Source organism: Periophthalmus magnuspinnatus, chromosome 5 (assembly GCF_009829125.3).
Source record: "Periophthalmus magnuspinnatus isolate fPerMag1 chromosome 5, fPerMag1.2.pri, whole genome shotgun sequence".
Classification (NCBI taxonomy): domain Eukaryota; kingdom Metazoa; phylum Chordata; class Actinopteri; order Gobiiformes; family Gobiidae; genus Periophthalmus; species Periophthalmus magnuspinnatus.
The window spans coordinates 2,424,197-2,440,129 of NC_047130.1; the positions used below are offsets into that span (position 1 = coordinate 2,424,197).

A 15,933-nucleotide genomic window follows, 5' to 3' on the forward strand; every position below is an offset into this window, starting at 1 on the left:
TATAAGGAATGATAATTTTTGTATGGTTTAGTAAAAAAAAAAAAAAAAAAAAATGTATATGTATATATCCTTATACCTCATTCCACATGTTTGTGCTTTTATTGTGAAATTCAGGAAAACGGTTCGAAGCGGAAGTTAAAGACACCGGAAACAGACGTTGGTTTTGGTGACGCTGCATTAGATCTCCAGACATGGACCGGTCTTGTAAGTATTTTAGTCAGTATTAGGTGTTCAATTGACGTTTGGCGATATTTTGGCATTAACATAGCTGAGTCAGACATTGTACTTTGAATTGCATGGCGGAGAAGGTAGCAGTTTTTGTAGTCCGTCTGCATTCATGTGATTTAGTTCTGCCGTTAGCATGGCTCCCCGCTAAAGGAAGTGCTGTCAATGAATGAATACCGAATGAGATGCAAAACCAAAACGGAGCTTAATGTACATTCTCCTAACCCAACATCGCGATGTTATGTGTGTTTTAACTTGTTTTAAATCTGATTCCTTAGGGCTGCTCGGGTGGTTGGTCTTCAGTCTTGCACTGGCTGGTGCTCCAGCGCTCACACCGACACATTACCTGTCCTTATCCGACGTGGCCCGGCTGCAGTCTGTTTTGGGACAGCCCTTCACTGATCTCGAGTCTTCTTACTACTCTGTAGTGGGTCTGACCAAGCTCGGACTTGTTGTGCCTGATCAAAATGTAATTATTAAAAAATACCATCAGCACATTAACATGGCTTTTAGTGATGGTATTTTTGCCATAATGTAAGCTCATCTTATGTTTATAGGAGGTTTGCCAGTTCCTTAAGTCTCAGCTGGACCCTATGAGCATTGACTCCCTCTTTTTTGCGGCTGAAGCAAGTAATGCTATTTCAGGATGTGAGGTAATGTGCCTCCAATCACTTTGTTTAGAAAAAGAAATGCAGTTGAACGCAATCTTTAATTGACTTATTGTTTAGATCCCTGTCTCAAATGAAACTCGGGACATCCTTCTGGCAGCTGTGAGCGAAGATTCAACAATGACTCAAATTCATCGGGCAGTGAGTGCACTCAGCTCTTTGGGCCTTCCTCTGGCATCACAAGAAGTTGTAGGTGCATTGACTGCTCGCCTCAAGAAAGAGGATAATGTAATGGCGTAAGTAGTTTTTGTATTGACAGTCAGCAACTTTTACATAAAAGAGAATTTAAAAGGGTCATATGTCATCAATTTACAGCATCACATTGGCTTTGGCCACAGCAGCCCGTCTCTCCCAGCAGGCAGAACTAGGAGCAATTCTGGAGGAAATCGAGGTAATAAATATCCACAAGGGGGAGCAAGAGACTTCAGACTGCTTTTTTTCCCCTCACAGAACCTCACTACATCATTGTAATGTGATGTTAATTTTTCATTTCAGGATCTGACAGCTCGTTTGGATGATCTCGGTGGCCTTTACCTCCAGTTCGAGGAGGGTCTTGAAGCAACAGCCTTGTTTGTCTCTGCTGCTTACTCTCTGTCCGATCATGTTGATATGGAGCCACCTCTTAAAGAAGTAATCTATTACTTTAATCTCTGTATTGTTTTGGTTATCTGCGCATGAATAATTCTGAAGTCATTTACCCTCTTCAGGATCAGGTTATCCAGTTGGTTAATTCAATATTCAGTAAAAAATCCTGGGACTCCCTATCTGAAGCCTTTAGTGTGGCCAGTGCTGCTGCAGCTCTCTCAAACAACCGCTTCCATGTCCCCGTTGTTGTCAGTGCCCAGGGCCCTGCCACAGTGTCTCACAGCCAGCCAAGCCTGCAGGTAAAGATGAGAAAGATCATTAAATCCTTGTACAGAGGACTTTTTCTGACAGTGACCATGTAATTACCATGTAATTTTATGTGATTCACAGCTTCTTATTACTGATGTCATGTCCCAGCCTTTGGCCTCGGCAAAAGTTCTGGTGGAATCTGCGTATGCTGTGGCCTCTAAGAGCATCATCCTTAACCAAGCACCTTTCACTCTTAATGAGTATGTGCTATAAGACCATTGTGAAAAGAAACATATTATTGTTATTATTTATTATGTTAAGTATGCACAGTCATTAGCAAGTCTATGGTAGTGATTTTGCATCTTGTCCTGTCACCACTCAAAAGAAAACCTTTCTTTACTAAGTGGTTTGTCTTTTTTCAGTGGAGTTTTTGAACTGAACTTCATGTCCAGTCAGCCAGCCAGTGGATATTACCAGTTCACTGTGGCTGTGACTGGCGACAGCAGACTGGTGGCTAATCATGTTGAGGTAAACCTTTGTGTTCATGACCCTTTTAGCAAACACGGAACAATACTTTATTGCCTCATAGTTTATATGTGGCTTATCTAGGTCTTGACTTGAATACTAATGATATACTATTATTAGATTTGCTCTTTGGTATTTGCAGTATATTGTAGCACTTACGTTTTTAATTAAATCAAAACTGTTTTTGTTCTTAATTAACATGACTTAAAAGCATGGTAAAGCCCAAGAAGTTGAAATATATTTTTTGTAAACTTAAAGCTGAAGGTGAAGGTGTCAACTGAGGTAGTCGTAACCAACATGGACCTCTCGGTCGTGGATAAAGACCAGAGCATTGGTACAAAAACCACAAGGTAAGATCAGATACATTTGCTCAGTGTATCTCATACTGCTGACCAATTTACATTACTTCTTTTCTGATGCATTGTAGAGTGGATTATCCATCCAAAGCCAAGACCCCGTTCACAGCAGACAGCCACCAAAACTTTGCCATGTCCTTCCAGCTGGTCGACACCAACACAGGAGTGGAGCTCACCCCTCACCAGGTATGTACACCCCAGTAACTTTAATTACAAAATTTTTTCCCCAAATATTGTAAAAAATCAAACCATATCATTTATTAAACCAAAATTGTTTTGTTTTTTTCAGACTTTTGTTCGTCTGCACAACCAGAAAACTGGCCAAGAAGTTGTATTTGTAGCTGAACCAGATAACAAAAACGTTTACAAATTTGAACTGGATACAGCAGAGAGAAAATCTGAGTTTGACTCCATCTCTGGAACATATACTCTTTATCTGATTGTTGGTGATGCAACCCTGGATAACCCAATATTATGGAACGTGGTCCGTATTAGACAACTGCATTTCTTTTATTCTGATACTATAAATGTTGGTATTGACTTGGATTTTTTTCTAAGGCTGATGTTGTACTGAAATTTTTGGATGAAGAAGCTCCAGCTACAATCCAACCCAAGACACTCTATGTTCCTAAACCAGAGATTCAGGTAATATTTAAATTGCATTGTGCATCTCGAAAGGCTGGAAAAAAAACAAATATATTTTCTATATCTGCAGCACTTATTTAGGGAACCAGAGAAAAAGCCTCCCACAGTTGTTTCCAACACTTTCACAGCACTCATCCTTTCTCCACTCCTGCTACTTCTCATCCTGGTAAGATGGTGTTTCCTTTTTGTTGTGAGCATCACAGTAGGAATCCCCTTTTACTAATGGGTATTCCCTTATACTAACTGTATTCATTGTATAAATCAATGTTTTATATATGCCAAACAAACGGAGTAGTACACAGTGTACTCATTATCTTAACGCACATCGTAAGCTGTTTTAAGAGATTTCAATGATAACTAGGATAAGTAATTGTGTACTTATTTTAACATGTATAATCCACATGTTTCATCTCAAAAAAACAAATCTTTACTGTTCAGGCTGAAACAAGCTTCATAGAGAACTTTATTCCCAGAAAGCCTCTTTATGTTGTATATGAGGACCCCATGAATCATGATTATGTTGGTTTAATGAAATCACAAAAGCAGTGTTGCGTTTTGTTTTCGTCGCATTCGCAGAGCTGTGTAATAGTTATTGTAACGGTGCATTGTGTACGAGATGGTAAACAGTTTCAGCTCTTTGTTCAAAGCTCTTGTGCATAAAAATAACAGTCTTTTATTCTGCCTCTCCTGTGTAGTGGTTTAAGCTTGGAGCCAACATCTCCAACTTCAACTTCTCTCCCAGTACCATTTTGTTCCATGCTGGCCACGCAGGTCAGTCCCAGTCAGATAATGTACACATCATATCATTATTTATGCTCTCAACCTTTTGGTTTATTCATCTGCTTTTGTTCAAAGAAGTGAATGACCTAAAAAGACTTGGGACATTGTGTGAAAGATAATTACTATCTATGTATGCAATATTCATGAAATTCCCAAATGGATATTACACTGGCTGTTTGTGAGACTTACTACAAGTCCATTATTAGAATCATTTTAGTATAAATTGTATATATTGTATAATACATTTGAGAAATGTTGCCAGTTAATTCACATTATGTTTTGTAGTTGCTGCATTTTATAATGATATTGTAATTCCTAATTTGATAACATTTCTTTAGCCATGCTGGGCCTCATGTACATCTACTGGACTCATCTGAACATGTTCCAGACCCTCAAGTACTTGGCCATAATCGGTGGGGTCACTTTCCTTGCCGGAAACCGCATGCTGGCCCAGAAAGCAGTCAAGAGGTACGTGATCTGATGACTGGATCTAAATGATGAGGACCCTGACGCTTGTATGCCTCTCTGCATTTGAGAGTTTTCCAAAACGTCATATTGGGTGTTTAGAGAATTGGGTCAGTCCCTAGCCTCTTCAGATCAGATCAGAGTGCCTGAAGTGGCTCTGACAGGTAGATGTCTGCATGGCATCGACAGCTCTCTGGGCGATACTGAACCACTCGTAATCTGTGGCAGGCACTGAGTACATTGCACCATAATTGGTCACTCTACAAAAAAGTTTTACATTTTAAGACATCTTGCAGTTATTATCAACTATTAGGCGACTCTCTCTTGAGGACTTTGTTTTTCTTCTTCCTGCTGCCTCCTTCCTCTGGCTAACCCCTCCATCTCCACTTGGCTGTCTCTTTCTTCCTCTTTCAGGATTGCTGCTGAGCAAAGTAGTAGGTTGGCAAAATATAGGAGCCTGCGATAAAGCCCTTTTGTAAGAGTTGAGTTGGTCGTGCTTCCTGGCCAAAGTAAGGGCTTTCTCAAAGACTATATCTTGAGTGCGATGTCATGTCAGCTGATAGCGTGCATGGCTCATAACTGACACTGTTTAGACATGTGCTGCCTGTATTCTGGTTTGCCATCACTCATCCTCCTCAGCCGCCCAGCCTCAATGCACCCTTCTCATTGTGTTTTTGGTTGTACCATAACAACGCATTGTATTGACTGAATGATTCGCTAGCAAGGACCAATGTACACGTCTTGTAGTGTTGTTAAATATTTCACCAGTTGTATTTCCCTATTGTACATTATTCTATCTTTGTTATAAAATAGTTTTGTGGCATGTGCTTTAGGGTCTGTATACTCCAGTTAACAAATATGATTATCATAAATAGCTTTACGGTTATTTTAATAGTTAATAAAAAGTCACAAGTATTCTGATTAAATGTTGCAGTCCTACTTCAAACATGACTTCTTACTAGCATTGTTCAAATTTTTAGACAAAAAAGGGCACATTTGTTATTATTGAGTGCATAACAAATTAAGTAACAATTCCTTTTCATATGAATTCTCTTAAGAGCAGAAAGTGATTAACCATAACCAAAATGCTGTCTCATTACCACATTGATATCATTGTAGGGTACATGCATGTGTTTGACCTGACTGTAGCTTTCACAGATGTCATGTAAAATGTTTTTTCATGTGCACGGGTGTTCCCTACAGTGTCCAAAAAGTCATTATCCTTTCTGTCTAACACTTACATGTTTTATCTTTTACAGAATCGAGAAAAACTGAGAGGTACAAATGTGAAGAAGATACTGGCCAAGCTTGTTTTTTGGTTTGTAAAAATTCATCCTAGATCACATCAGCCAGACTTGAATCAATGGTGCAGCAGTTTCTAAGCCCATTTATCATTTGAAAATGTTTGTCTGTGTTGCCAAATGTCAAAGACGAATATTTGTTTGAATGGAGCACAGACCATCAGAAATACAGTGACAGATTGTTTTACTGAAAGCTCTAAAGCTACTGATCAATGCACTTCATGTGAGATTTGAGTTGTTAATGTCCATCAAAGCTGCATTTCGTAAGTGAATTTTTTATTGTGGAATTTGGGAAGTTTGTGTGTTTTGTACATTCCTCTTTGCCGACGCTCAGTGCCTGTTTCCTCTGTTCAAATACCGGCCGCCATTAGCACGCACCACACATCATTCTACTGTACAGTTTTACCACGTTTTGAAAAATAAAATTGAATCGGGCAACCGTTTTTTGTAATTACAGAGGAAATAAAGAAAACTGAGATGAATTTCTATCATTGCAGTCGTTCATTCATATTGGGGTTGTGACAATGAAACATACCGGTAATTGGTGGAATATTTGAACCATTTTAACCAGTTAGTCTCATTCAAAGGAGCAGTATTTCTTATATTTGTTAGGTACTTAAAAAACTTAAACTTACTATATTAAACTACGCTCGTTGAACATTTTACTGCTTATCATTTATTCCAAAACAAGCTTTCACAGATCAAAGAAATGCTGATATTTATACCTTTTATTAGCAATAGAACAGAAAATAATTCATGATAAATTGACAATGGGATTTGATTATGTATTTGCAGATCTTGTCATTCTCAACTCCGCAGTCTGTGAAAAGAGGAAATATTTACTTCATGTTAAATATCGCAGAAATAACTAAAGCAGAAGCTAACCTAGGTTTCAATAGGTCATCATCGTGGAGCCCTGTGAATCTGTGGTTGCTCTGAATGGAGGTGAGATCCTCTTTGTATGTTCCTTTGTAGATGTTAGACTGACGCTTCATGTAGCCCTCCACTTCCTCCCTGTTTTCAGTTTTACACAGACAAAAAACTGAATTGGAGTTGAATTTGTTGAATTTACTGAATGTAACTGTTTTTAACTTGGCATTAATTTCACAGTAAAGGGTAGGCTGTAATACATGAACTACAATTAATGCAAAAATATTACCCAAGTCGTTTGCCCATTATTGTTTGGAGGAATTTTCTGGCAGAGATTTGACCAAGTACTTTCCTGTAACCGTTTGTGAATATGGCGTCTGCGTGGCGTCCTAATCTACACAACATAAAGCAGTGAAAAATCAATGTAAAAGTATATATACTAATATCATGCGCAATGAGGTACATGCCATTTATTTATTTGTGATCGGCTTGTATTATAGTGACTGACCGTATTTCAGCTCGCTCCGTCTGAGTGCTGTCTTCTTTTAGCTGTGCTGGGCTTTCCAGAGATGATGTCATAAGAATTGATGTATCTCTTTGCCCAAACCTTAACATGGATAAACATGTTTCAGTGTGCACAATCCAAAATGAGTACATCAAAATCAGAAAATACATTGTGTGAGCCTAGACAAGAATAAAGTATTGAGTCTGTTATCCTCAGCACTTTGTTGTGGGTTCCTCTCATTGTTCACAGATGAGCAAATACAATGGGAATGTAAGTTACAGTTGTCATATGGTTGTGTATGTTAATGTGCTGTAACTTACTGTCCACAAGGTAACCCACTCAAGGCCCATAGTTGTGGAGCAAACAAGTGCATAAAAATTCTCATTTGCACTAATCTATAATATATTTCAGTTTTAATTTTCAAATACAAAACGAATTAATGTTAATGGCCATTTAAAAATAGAAATACTACTATCATTTTGTTAGAGTACAGTTTGCACGCTTTTAACAGACTGTGTTTAAAAGTCCAGTGTGATTGTTGCATGGTGTGACTAATTCAGATATGTTGACCTCCCATTAACATAACAACAGCAGAGGCCATGGTTATGACATGCCAACTCAACCCAATAATAGCTTTTACACATCATGAATACAGCCTCTTTCAGCCCTGGCAGTACTTAATTGTCATATGCAGTCCTATACAAATGAATGACAGTTTGGCAGATAAGTGCATTTAAACAAGTGAACGGATTAGGTTGGATTAAATGTGATATATATATTCAATTTAATTATAATTGATGTATTTGATATTTTTTAATTTGTTATTTGATGTATTTATTTTCACATGTATGCCCTCACAGAATATATGAAAAAAAAAACATTCTAAATTAGCTGTTTGCATGTGCCAGGACTTACCTAATAGATGGATAGAGAGGTGAGCCTGATAGAGTCACAAAAAGACAGAAGAGCACCAGCAAAACTGCTTTCTCCATCATCACAGTAACTGCAGGAGTGGGCAAACCAAGAAAAAATGACCAGAGTTGAAAATGCATTTGAAAATTGCTGAGGCTAACATTTCTGTTCAACCTGTCAGTGGAATCGGATAAATGCTCTAAAAAAACATAATTGCTTTTAAATATCATAATAGTACATGGATTTTGTTGGCAAAGTTACCTGTGTCGTGTTAAAAGTTGAAGCTGCTTAATCAGTGCTGTCCGTGCGTTTCATCTTGTAATGCAGATGTTGAAACGGGGGAGAATCACCTGTCCTCACCACTGTCCTCTTGTGAATCCATGGACAGTTTATAGCGGATCCCAGTCACTCCCACATCACATGGACCTCCCCTCTCTCTCTCCTGATCTTGACCAAGGCTTTTATTAAGATAAGGACACTCAAAGGATGGAAATTTGATTCATAATGTAAGTCAAACTCAGATAAACATGATTGATGTCTAATGCAAGTGAGGGATTTGGCCAAATGATTCAAGCTGAGTAGTTTTATCCAGGAGTGTTAAAGTTAGAGAAACCATAGAAGGTGCAAGTTTATGATAGATGTTTGAACATGTGTTCAAATGGTGAGATAGAGCTGCACCTTTTTCAAGGCATTTTAGTAGATCACACAGCTATTTAGCAAATCAAGAAGGACAATTAATAATGTGCATTTTACAGTTGGGTTATCATGAATTCATGAGAAATGTGTATTACTTTATCCCTCAGTAAACAACATCAATAACAAGGCTTTCCACTCAGCAGTGATTACGTAGTAGTTATACAGATTGATCTAGTGATATAGTCTGTTTACTGTGTAGAACCTTGGATCAGGCATGAAATTATGGTCACCTACTTGTTTATTGTCAGTGGACTTTTAGTTTATCCAACTTGTCACTGTTAGATAAGTGCTGTAAAAATACATCCTACACAGAAACAGGATTCTCTTGTGAATGATCAAATCTGTAGAAAAGTTTAATTAGATCAATTCTTCCCTTCCCCTTCTATGTTGGCTTATTATAACCTAATTGCTCAGTATATTCAATTTGGAAAGAAATATATTTGATTTATTACTTAAAGGAACCACATGTACAATTTTGATTTAAACTTGCATAAACATGAACTATCTGTGTCTCCAGATCTAAACATCTTCAAATCAAATATTGATTTTACTGAAAATCAGCATTATAATTGTTGATTTTTTTTTTCTTTGACATTGGACACAATGGCCAAGTTCTGTGTTACAATCTGATGTTTAGGTACTCACTATTATCTAATCAGAAACAGTATGGGCCTCACATGAGAATTTTATAAAAAAAAATAAAAATTAATAAATACATTTTTAGGACCTGCAGACAGCCATTAATCAGTGCTAGTGCAGCCTCTGCTCAGTGACTGAATTCTGGTTCTGAGTTTTCACATGAGACGTGTCCATGTACTGAGAATGAGAAAACTTGTATGTGGCCCCCATATGAGATTAAGGCACTGGCAACCCAGTGTCAAGGCAGTTCCCATTTAACAGTATGAGAGTGCAGGCTACATGCAGTTCCTGTAATTTTAAACACACCATCTACTCATTAACACAATCTAAATGTGATCCCAACTCAGTTTGTTGGTGAATAGAAGTGCCTCTGTGATTTTGTGCTTTAAAGTATCATTAAATACAATGCTGAAATACCAGATACGTCCTGTACAGGTATCAAAACTGTATTTGTAAGAGCAGACACAGTGCTCCCTATAGGTGAGGGCTGTATGGGTTAAACTGTTACCAGGCAACACTGCAGCAAAACTGAAGCACTTATTGTTTGGTTTCTAAAAGTGGATGTTTAGGTTGACTTTTACTCAACCTAACCTTTACCAACCTACTTTTTGCTGTGGTCAAGTGCAGGTTGCGAAATGAACCCATAAAGATGTGACTATCTGCTGGATCTGCAATCTCAAAAGTATTATGATTGGCCCTGTATTTTCTACAGTAATATGTTTAAAAATCTAATACAAACTGAAATGACCATGTCTATTCTCTAGTAGGGTACAGTCGATCAGTTTAAATACAAACTAAAATATGTTTTTCACTTAAATGTCACTATTTAACGACTTAGACCTTAAATGTATGCAATAAAATGCAATTTAAATGACACTATATTTTAATTATTGTATTGTACCTTCCTTCTGATCATAAATTGTGTTTGTGAATGCCATATTATCCAGGACTATTATGTTGCATTTACAGTGTCATTCTGGCCTTTCTGAAGCACACCGCATTACTGGAGTAACACTCAGTCCTTCGTTTTACAAAAAGGGGGATTTTCCTCCACTTTCTTTCATTCAAACTTTGTACAACCACAAGAAAGGCCCCCCTTCATCTTTGAGCCTGTTCATGACAATGATTATGACATTATCAGCATTGAGGTTCAACGAAAAGCCACAAAAGTCACAAATGTATGTTAGGTTACCGGCTTTCAAATCTATCCTTCTCAAGTACAATTGAACAAATTATAAATACTGTAGTACACCAGTGTCCAACACAAAGTAATAGTATTTATCTATTTTCGTACATGATAGTCTAAATGCAGAATAATCAACACTAATAAGACATAAAGCCATAAACCACACTTAGATCCAAATCATTGTGGTGTTTTATCAAAGAATCTTTTTTATTGTCTTGAAAAAGGACTAATATGTCTCTAAGTAAAGATCTGGACTGAATACAAAAATCATAAATTAATCAAATTAATGAAATGTTACATCAGTACTTTATGTGGACACAGTAACCTACACTCATTACTTTAGTGGGATTCTTAAAAAAAAAAAAAGATCAGCATTATATCAGCAGAGCACAGTGAGCTACGACAAAAACTTTAGAAGACATTTTTGCTTTAGGTCAGCAGACAAAAATGCTGTCATTTGAGTTGGGTGAGTATTTTCAAGTATGACAGTGGAGACATCAAGCACTGACTAACACAGTAGTTTGTAAGAAGACAAAGAATCTCTTTTTTCAAATGTTTTCAAGGAGATCTCATATCATCCAGAAAACTGTACATCGGTTCCGATCAGCATGTAATCCTACAGCAGAGCAGAGGAGCATCAGAGCCTGCAACAGTAACAAGGCCCTTTTTTTATAAACGAACGAGCACTGACCTTCATAATCTGCAACTGGGTATTCACAAGTTTCATCTTTCCAATTGTAGGAAGTGGGTATCCCTTTGCAAGTTGATCTGCAATGGTCAAGAAAAGCATGTTTCAATTGCATGTTTCAATTGTTTTTAGAAAATGTAAAAAAAAAAAAAAAAATATATATATATATATATATATATATATATATATATATATATATTACAATGTAGGGTGCATGATTAACTGCAATCAAAATGCAAAGGCTTTCCTCCCCTCACAACAAAGTAAATGTCTCATTCTCCATAAAAAAAAACAACTGCTAAGCCTGTATTTTAGACCTGTACGAACATGTTCTGAAATGTGATCATTGTATTATTTTATCATTTCTTCTGGATGCATTTAAAATGTGAACAAAAGCCTATTATTAAACATAAATCACAAATCTAATTGAAATCGCAATGCTTGTCAGGGGATATAGAAGAAGTACAAATGATCACCTGATAAGTAGACAAGTTAGTATTTTTGCATTATACATGATTTGCTGTTTTCAGACAGTTTTTGCAAGATTTTCATAGTAGTTAAGGCTGTTGTGCTCATACCATTCAATTTTGGGATGATCACAAGCTTCAGAACCATTTGGAAAATTCTGTCGAGGGATTTCACCTGTGTAATAGAAAATAAATACAAACCCAAGGATAAAAACAGCTGGAAAGGGTAAAATATTATTCAATGTGGTTTTATAAAAAACAATTAAATCATGTAAAAATGCACGAGGGAGCAACAAACTAAACCCCGGAGAGTTTTTCTGCTAAATCAATCCTTATGCATGTTAAAATGATGACCAGTCTTACCTGAAAATCACCAACGTAACTTGTCCCCAAGGTCAAATCCATTCTGTGCAAATGAGAACACATCAGAATTTCATTTCGAATTTACAAGCACCCCTTGGCCCCATTTTTTCTTTTTAAAAAATTTAAAACTCACTCATTGAGAGAGACAGACCCTGCCAGCCTTGTTCCTCTAACAAACACTTGTGCACTGACACTGCCATCCTAAAGTAAAGTAAACATGCTCACAAGTCTATCTGAAGTTGGAGTGAAGCCTGTGAACTATTTACCACACCATGTTCAGCACAAACAAGGGAGAAAGGGTCCCATTGACTTGGATGGCATAGGCCGTCACAGTAGCCGTAGCTGTGATTGTTGCGTTGCTGGATTCAAATGTTATTACTGGGCTTTTTGCTGCCTTAACCAGCAACTTCATCATCAAACCGGGGAAGTGTTTGGCAATCTGTAATTAAAAAGAGCAAAGGACCTGGCTTTAACGATGGGCTCATTATGGCAGAAGGCAGTGACCAGGTTGGCAAAGAGTGAGCAGAGAGATGTTACCTGTGGAATGAACGCTCCAAAGGTTTGAGTGTTGAGTCTTATGGGGGAGCTTGCAGGGATCTGTTGGGACAAAGCTGATAGATCAGAGATAGTAATTCTTAATCTTAAATGTTTTTTTATCAAGATGCATTCTTGAATTTCACACTGTGAAGAAGCTCACCATATCATCAGTAATGTAGAGGCTGAGGGCTCCGGCTGTGGTGTACACAACGCCTGCAGAGTTGGCAGTGTAAGAAGATAGGCCTAGGTACAGCATGTTGTTACTCTCGGGTGGCATTGAGAAGACGTTTGGGATGAAAGGAGGCTCCTGGTGCTTCCCGACATTGTAAAATTCACCCTGTACAAATAATATCATTAGAGCTAAAAGACATTTGAGAAATTACTGAGTAATTTACCTTCAAACTTAGGTCCACAGAAGTTGTTGAGATGACAGGCGATGACACCAGTGAATACTGGATCTCTGCATACTCGTCTACTTTGGCCAAAACTGCAGAAGGTTTTTGAAAGTGGCTTAAATGAAGATACAATTTACACAAGAGGCAACATGCTATGTATGTTACCATTGAGGGTTTTCAAATAAGGATTTACATCTGATATGGCATCTGCGACCAAAGGGCAGATCTGCAAAAGAGATCTAAGCTGATGAAAAAGCTCCCTGATCAGGTTCAGCTAAACAGCCAATAATAAAATGGGATATGGTGGTGGTTTATGATTATGTTGTTGCAGACTTCATAGGGCACCTGAAGTTTCCTGAAGGACAGATAGCTGTAGTTGTTTTACCTGTTTCTCCAACGCGCTGCGTAATGCTTTGGCAATGAAATCCTTAAACAGGTTATACAGCCAGCTAGACAAAAGCAAAACTGAGTTATCACTTTGGGAATTTACCTTAAACTTCTTGTACAAGTCATAGAGTACTACCTGGCGCCACCATGAAACTTAATTGTCACACTGCCCACAGAAGCAACACAGTTGTTGCCTGTGACTGTAGGGCGTCCTGTTTCATCGCTGTTGACAGCAACAGTTGTAGTAATACTCAGTCCACTCACACTCAAATCAAAGGAGCCGCTGTCTTTTCTGTAAGCACATATTTTATGTAAAACATAAACATCATGGCACATGTATTTTTATACTTACATGAATTTCAAATATTTGACCCTCCAGTTTCCATTTAGACTCAAGTAGGCATTTCCAATGGAAAGCTTGATACCTGCACCTGGCACTAGGCTCACTGCTGACTGGGGCAGTCCAACATTTATTATGTGCATACTAAGAAAAAAAACAGTGGTGTTGATAAATGTTCCAAAGAGAGTTCTTTGGAACACTACACTTTGTGCACAATGATCTGCTTTACTTTGTGAAACTGTATGAAACTTTTCCAATAGGATTAACCTTCTGTGAGCCAGACACATCTGGGAGCTTGATGGTTTTGAGTTTCTGTTGGATTGACGCTATACCAAGTTCTCTGCCTTTAAACAGATAAACAGAGACATGTTAAAATATGTATTCAATAAGTGCATGAACAAGGCTGGATAATATAGAATTCTCACCATACTCAAGGCCCTTTTGTGTCAGCTTAACCTTTACCCCTGGATTGAGGCCAGATGTGAGAGTGGTTAATGCCACAAGAAGGAGCCAAGCATGAAGAAGCATCTTCACCAAAAAGAGGAAACAAAAAAACAACAACAGTATCACATGAAACGGTTTGATCAGGAGCTCATAAATCAAAGTTACCATTTCCTATTATTTTGTTTCTGTATTCCCAAATAACTTCTTAAATTGCATAATAGTTTTTTGTTTTAAATATAATTTACTGGCTTTAACATAACTTTCCTAAAATCGCAATTCTGGACATTCCTGATCTGGTTTAAAACATGTGATAAGACGGCCTGGCTACATCACATGACCAGCGATAAGTTAACTAAACAATTCAATTATGAACTGAAATGATCTGTTGGTTCCTTTATATCTGTTGAAAATGCAAATAACTATTCTCATACAGACAACAGTGATAGAAGAATCAAGTAGAACATTATTTGCTTGTTTTGTCTTCAATGCAGCTTGTGCAGATAAACATAACTGTTTTTAAACTGTCCAAAAAAGTGGAAGTAAAGGATGGAAACCCACTGGATGTCTTAAGCAGTTAGAAGTTTATTTACCATCAGCACAGACCCATTTAAAATCAACAATGATGATGATGACTGAGTGATGATTTCAAAGGTAGTATGATCTTTGTGCCGCTTGACTGAGCATATAGAGGAAGAGATTTATATAACAGCTGTTGTGCTACGAAGCATTTTGCCAGAATTTAGACAACAGTATGCCAAGGGAAACTGAGGTATACATATGGCTCATGTGAAGAAATGTTCAAATGAGAAATGCAAGTTTAACATTTCTTCACATCAAATCAATCACATCAAATGAATGACTGAAACAATGGTACTTGGTGCTATAGGACAGTTAATGCAGAGTATGAATCCACTTCTTCATACAGCACAATTTAGTATTTTATATCAGCACAAATAAAAAGTAGATATATAAAATGCATTTAAATTGAAACACAGTCTGAAATCTGTTCAAGCAAATTAAAAGACATGTTTACCAACCTTTCTGATATCACCCTTGTGTAATATCAAGCTCTATTTTCACTGTAAAGATTGTGCACAAAACAAAGGCCTACTTATGAAATGTGTTCTTACCTTTAGTTGTTAGTTGTTTGAAGGCAGACTTTGCGTGTGTCTGTGACTGTGAAAAAGCCAGTCTGAAAGAAAAGGGGAAGCACATGGGTTTTTAATTCACTTAAGGAATCAGGAACTCAACTTAAAACACAGGGAAGTCCCAGAAAAATGCTACAAGCGAGCATTTTTAGGTTTCTATACTATACAACTTCTATTAATACTTTAGAGCTCAGGGGTTTATAATAGCTAGCCTATAGAAAAATAATGTTATGTTTTATTTATTAATTTATTCATTTAAGAACAGAACAGAACAGACCTGGTGTAGCCTTTTAAGGTAGAGCACTGCCATCTGCTGACGGTTTGTTGTAACTACATGATGAGTCTTTTAAAACTGGACATCACCATGAATGTCTCATCACCCAAACGACTAACCTGTTGTTCTTAATCGATTTTTATTTATTTAGTCTTGATTTAGCCTAACTTATCAAATTAGTTTAGTTTGAGTCAATTTATTCTGATTAAACTTTCCTCTATCTTTCATATCTTTCAAATTTCTTTTATCTATCTATCTATCTATCTATCTATCTATCTATTAT

The 15,933-nt window shown here is 37.2% G+C and overlaps 3 protein-coding genes across 4 annotated transcripts; 1 reads left to right on the plus strand and 2 right to left on the minus strand.

Annotated features, from left to right (window-relative positions):
* The first annotated feature begins 124 nt into the window (after nt 1–124).
* On the plus strand, nt 125–6,816 carry rpn2 (ribophorin II). The gene is made up of 17 exons (XM_033966312.2): nt 125–204; nt 504–694; nt 783–878; nt 954–1,129; nt 1,209–1,284; nt 1,389–1,523; nt 1,601–1,777; nt 1,869–1,987; nt 2,150–2,255; nt 2,511–2,602; nt 2,680–2,794; nt 2,898–3,092; nt 3,167–3,253; nt 3,324–3,419; nt 3,949–4,024; nt 4,372–4,501; nt 5,758–6,816. Exons 1-17 carry the CDS (start codon nt 192–194, stop codon nt 5,771–5,773), a joined length of 1,896 nt encoding a protein of 631 aa, XP_033822203.1. The 5' UTR covers nt 125–191; the 3' UTR covers nt 5,774–6,816.
* On the minus strand, nt 6,515–8,522 carry ghrh (growth hormone releasing hormone). Of its 2 annotated transcripts, XM_033967020.2 has the most exons (5): nt 8,348–8,522; nt 8,090–8,177; nt 7,178–7,276; nt 6,959–7,063; nt 6,515–6,813 (listed from the first exon to the last, which is right to left on the minus strand). In XM_033967020.2, exons 2-5 carry the CDS (start codon nt 8,167–8,169, stop codon nt 6,639–6,641), a joined length of 459 nt encoding a protein of 152 aa, XP_033822911.1. In that variant the 5' UTR covers nt 8,170–8,177; nt 8,348–8,522; the 3' UTR covers nt 6,515–6,638. The 2 variants fall into 2 exon arrangements, with proteins under 2 accessions (XP_033822911.1, XP_055077666.1); XM_055221691.1 differs by lacking the exon at nt 8,348–8,522 and having other exon boundaries at nt 6,515–6,619; nt 8,090–8,252.
* Nucleotides 8,523–9,208: 686 nt separating this feature from the next.
* On the minus strand, nt 9,209–15,422 carry LOC117371396 (bactericidal permeability-increasing protein-like). The gene is made up of 16 exons (XM_033967069.2): nt 15,359–15,422; nt 14,210–14,312; nt 14,014–14,128; nt 13,797–13,928; nt 13,581–13,736; nt 13,443–13,506; nt 13,223–13,283; nt 13,058–13,149; nt 12,823–12,999; nt 12,663–12,722; nt 12,397–12,564; nt 12,259–12,326; nt 12,126–12,168; nt 11,874–11,937; nt 11,299–11,375; nt 9,209–11,223 (listed from the first exon to the last, which is right to left on the minus strand). Exons 2-16 carry the CDS (start codon nt 14,310–14,312, stop codon nt 11,182–11,184), a joined length of 1,422 nt encoding a protein of 473 aa, XP_033822960.1. The 5' UTR covers nt 15,359–15,422; the 3' UTR covers nt 9,209–11,181.
* Nucleotides 15,423–15,933: the final 511 nt, after the last annotated feature.

Excerpts from the sequence above, each read along its gene's own strand:
- rpn2 (XM_033966312.2), top strand. Across the intron at positions 2,603-2,679 it reads ATTGGTACAAAAACCACAAG|AGTGGATTATCCATCCAAAG; the intron begins GTAAGATCAGAT and ends GATGCATTGTAG. Across the intron at positions 3,254-3,323 it reads TTCCTAAACCAGAGATTCAG|CACTTATTTAGGGAACCAGA; the intron begins GTAATATTTAAA and ends CTATATCTGCAG.
- ghrh (XM_033967020.2), bottom strand. The coding sequence starts at position 8,169 with ATGATGGAGAAAGCAGTTTTGCTGGTGCTCTTCTGTCTTTTTGTGACT. Across the intron at positions 7,277-8,089 it reads CCTCTCTATCCATCTATTAG|GTTTGGGCAAAGAGATACAT; the intron begins GTAAGTCCTGGC and ends ATCCATGTTAAG. Across the intron at positions 6,814-6,958 it reads ATAATGGGCAAACGACTTGG|GGAGGAAGTGGAGGGCTACA; the intron begins GTAATATTTTTG and ends AACTGAAAACAG.
- LOC117371396 (XM_033967069.2), bottom strand. The coding sequence starts at position 14,312 with ATGCTTCTTCATGCTTGGCTCCTTCTTGTGGCATTAACCACTCTCACA. Across the intron at positions 13,507-13,580 it reads AAGTTTCATGGTGGCGCCAG|CTGGCTGTATAACCTGTTTA; the intron begins GTAGTACTCTAT and ends GCTTTTGTCTAG. Across the intron at positions 11,224-11,298 it reads CCCAGTTGCAGATTATGAAG|GATTACATGCTGATCGGAAC; the intron begins GTCAGTGCTCGT and ends GCTCTGCTGTAG.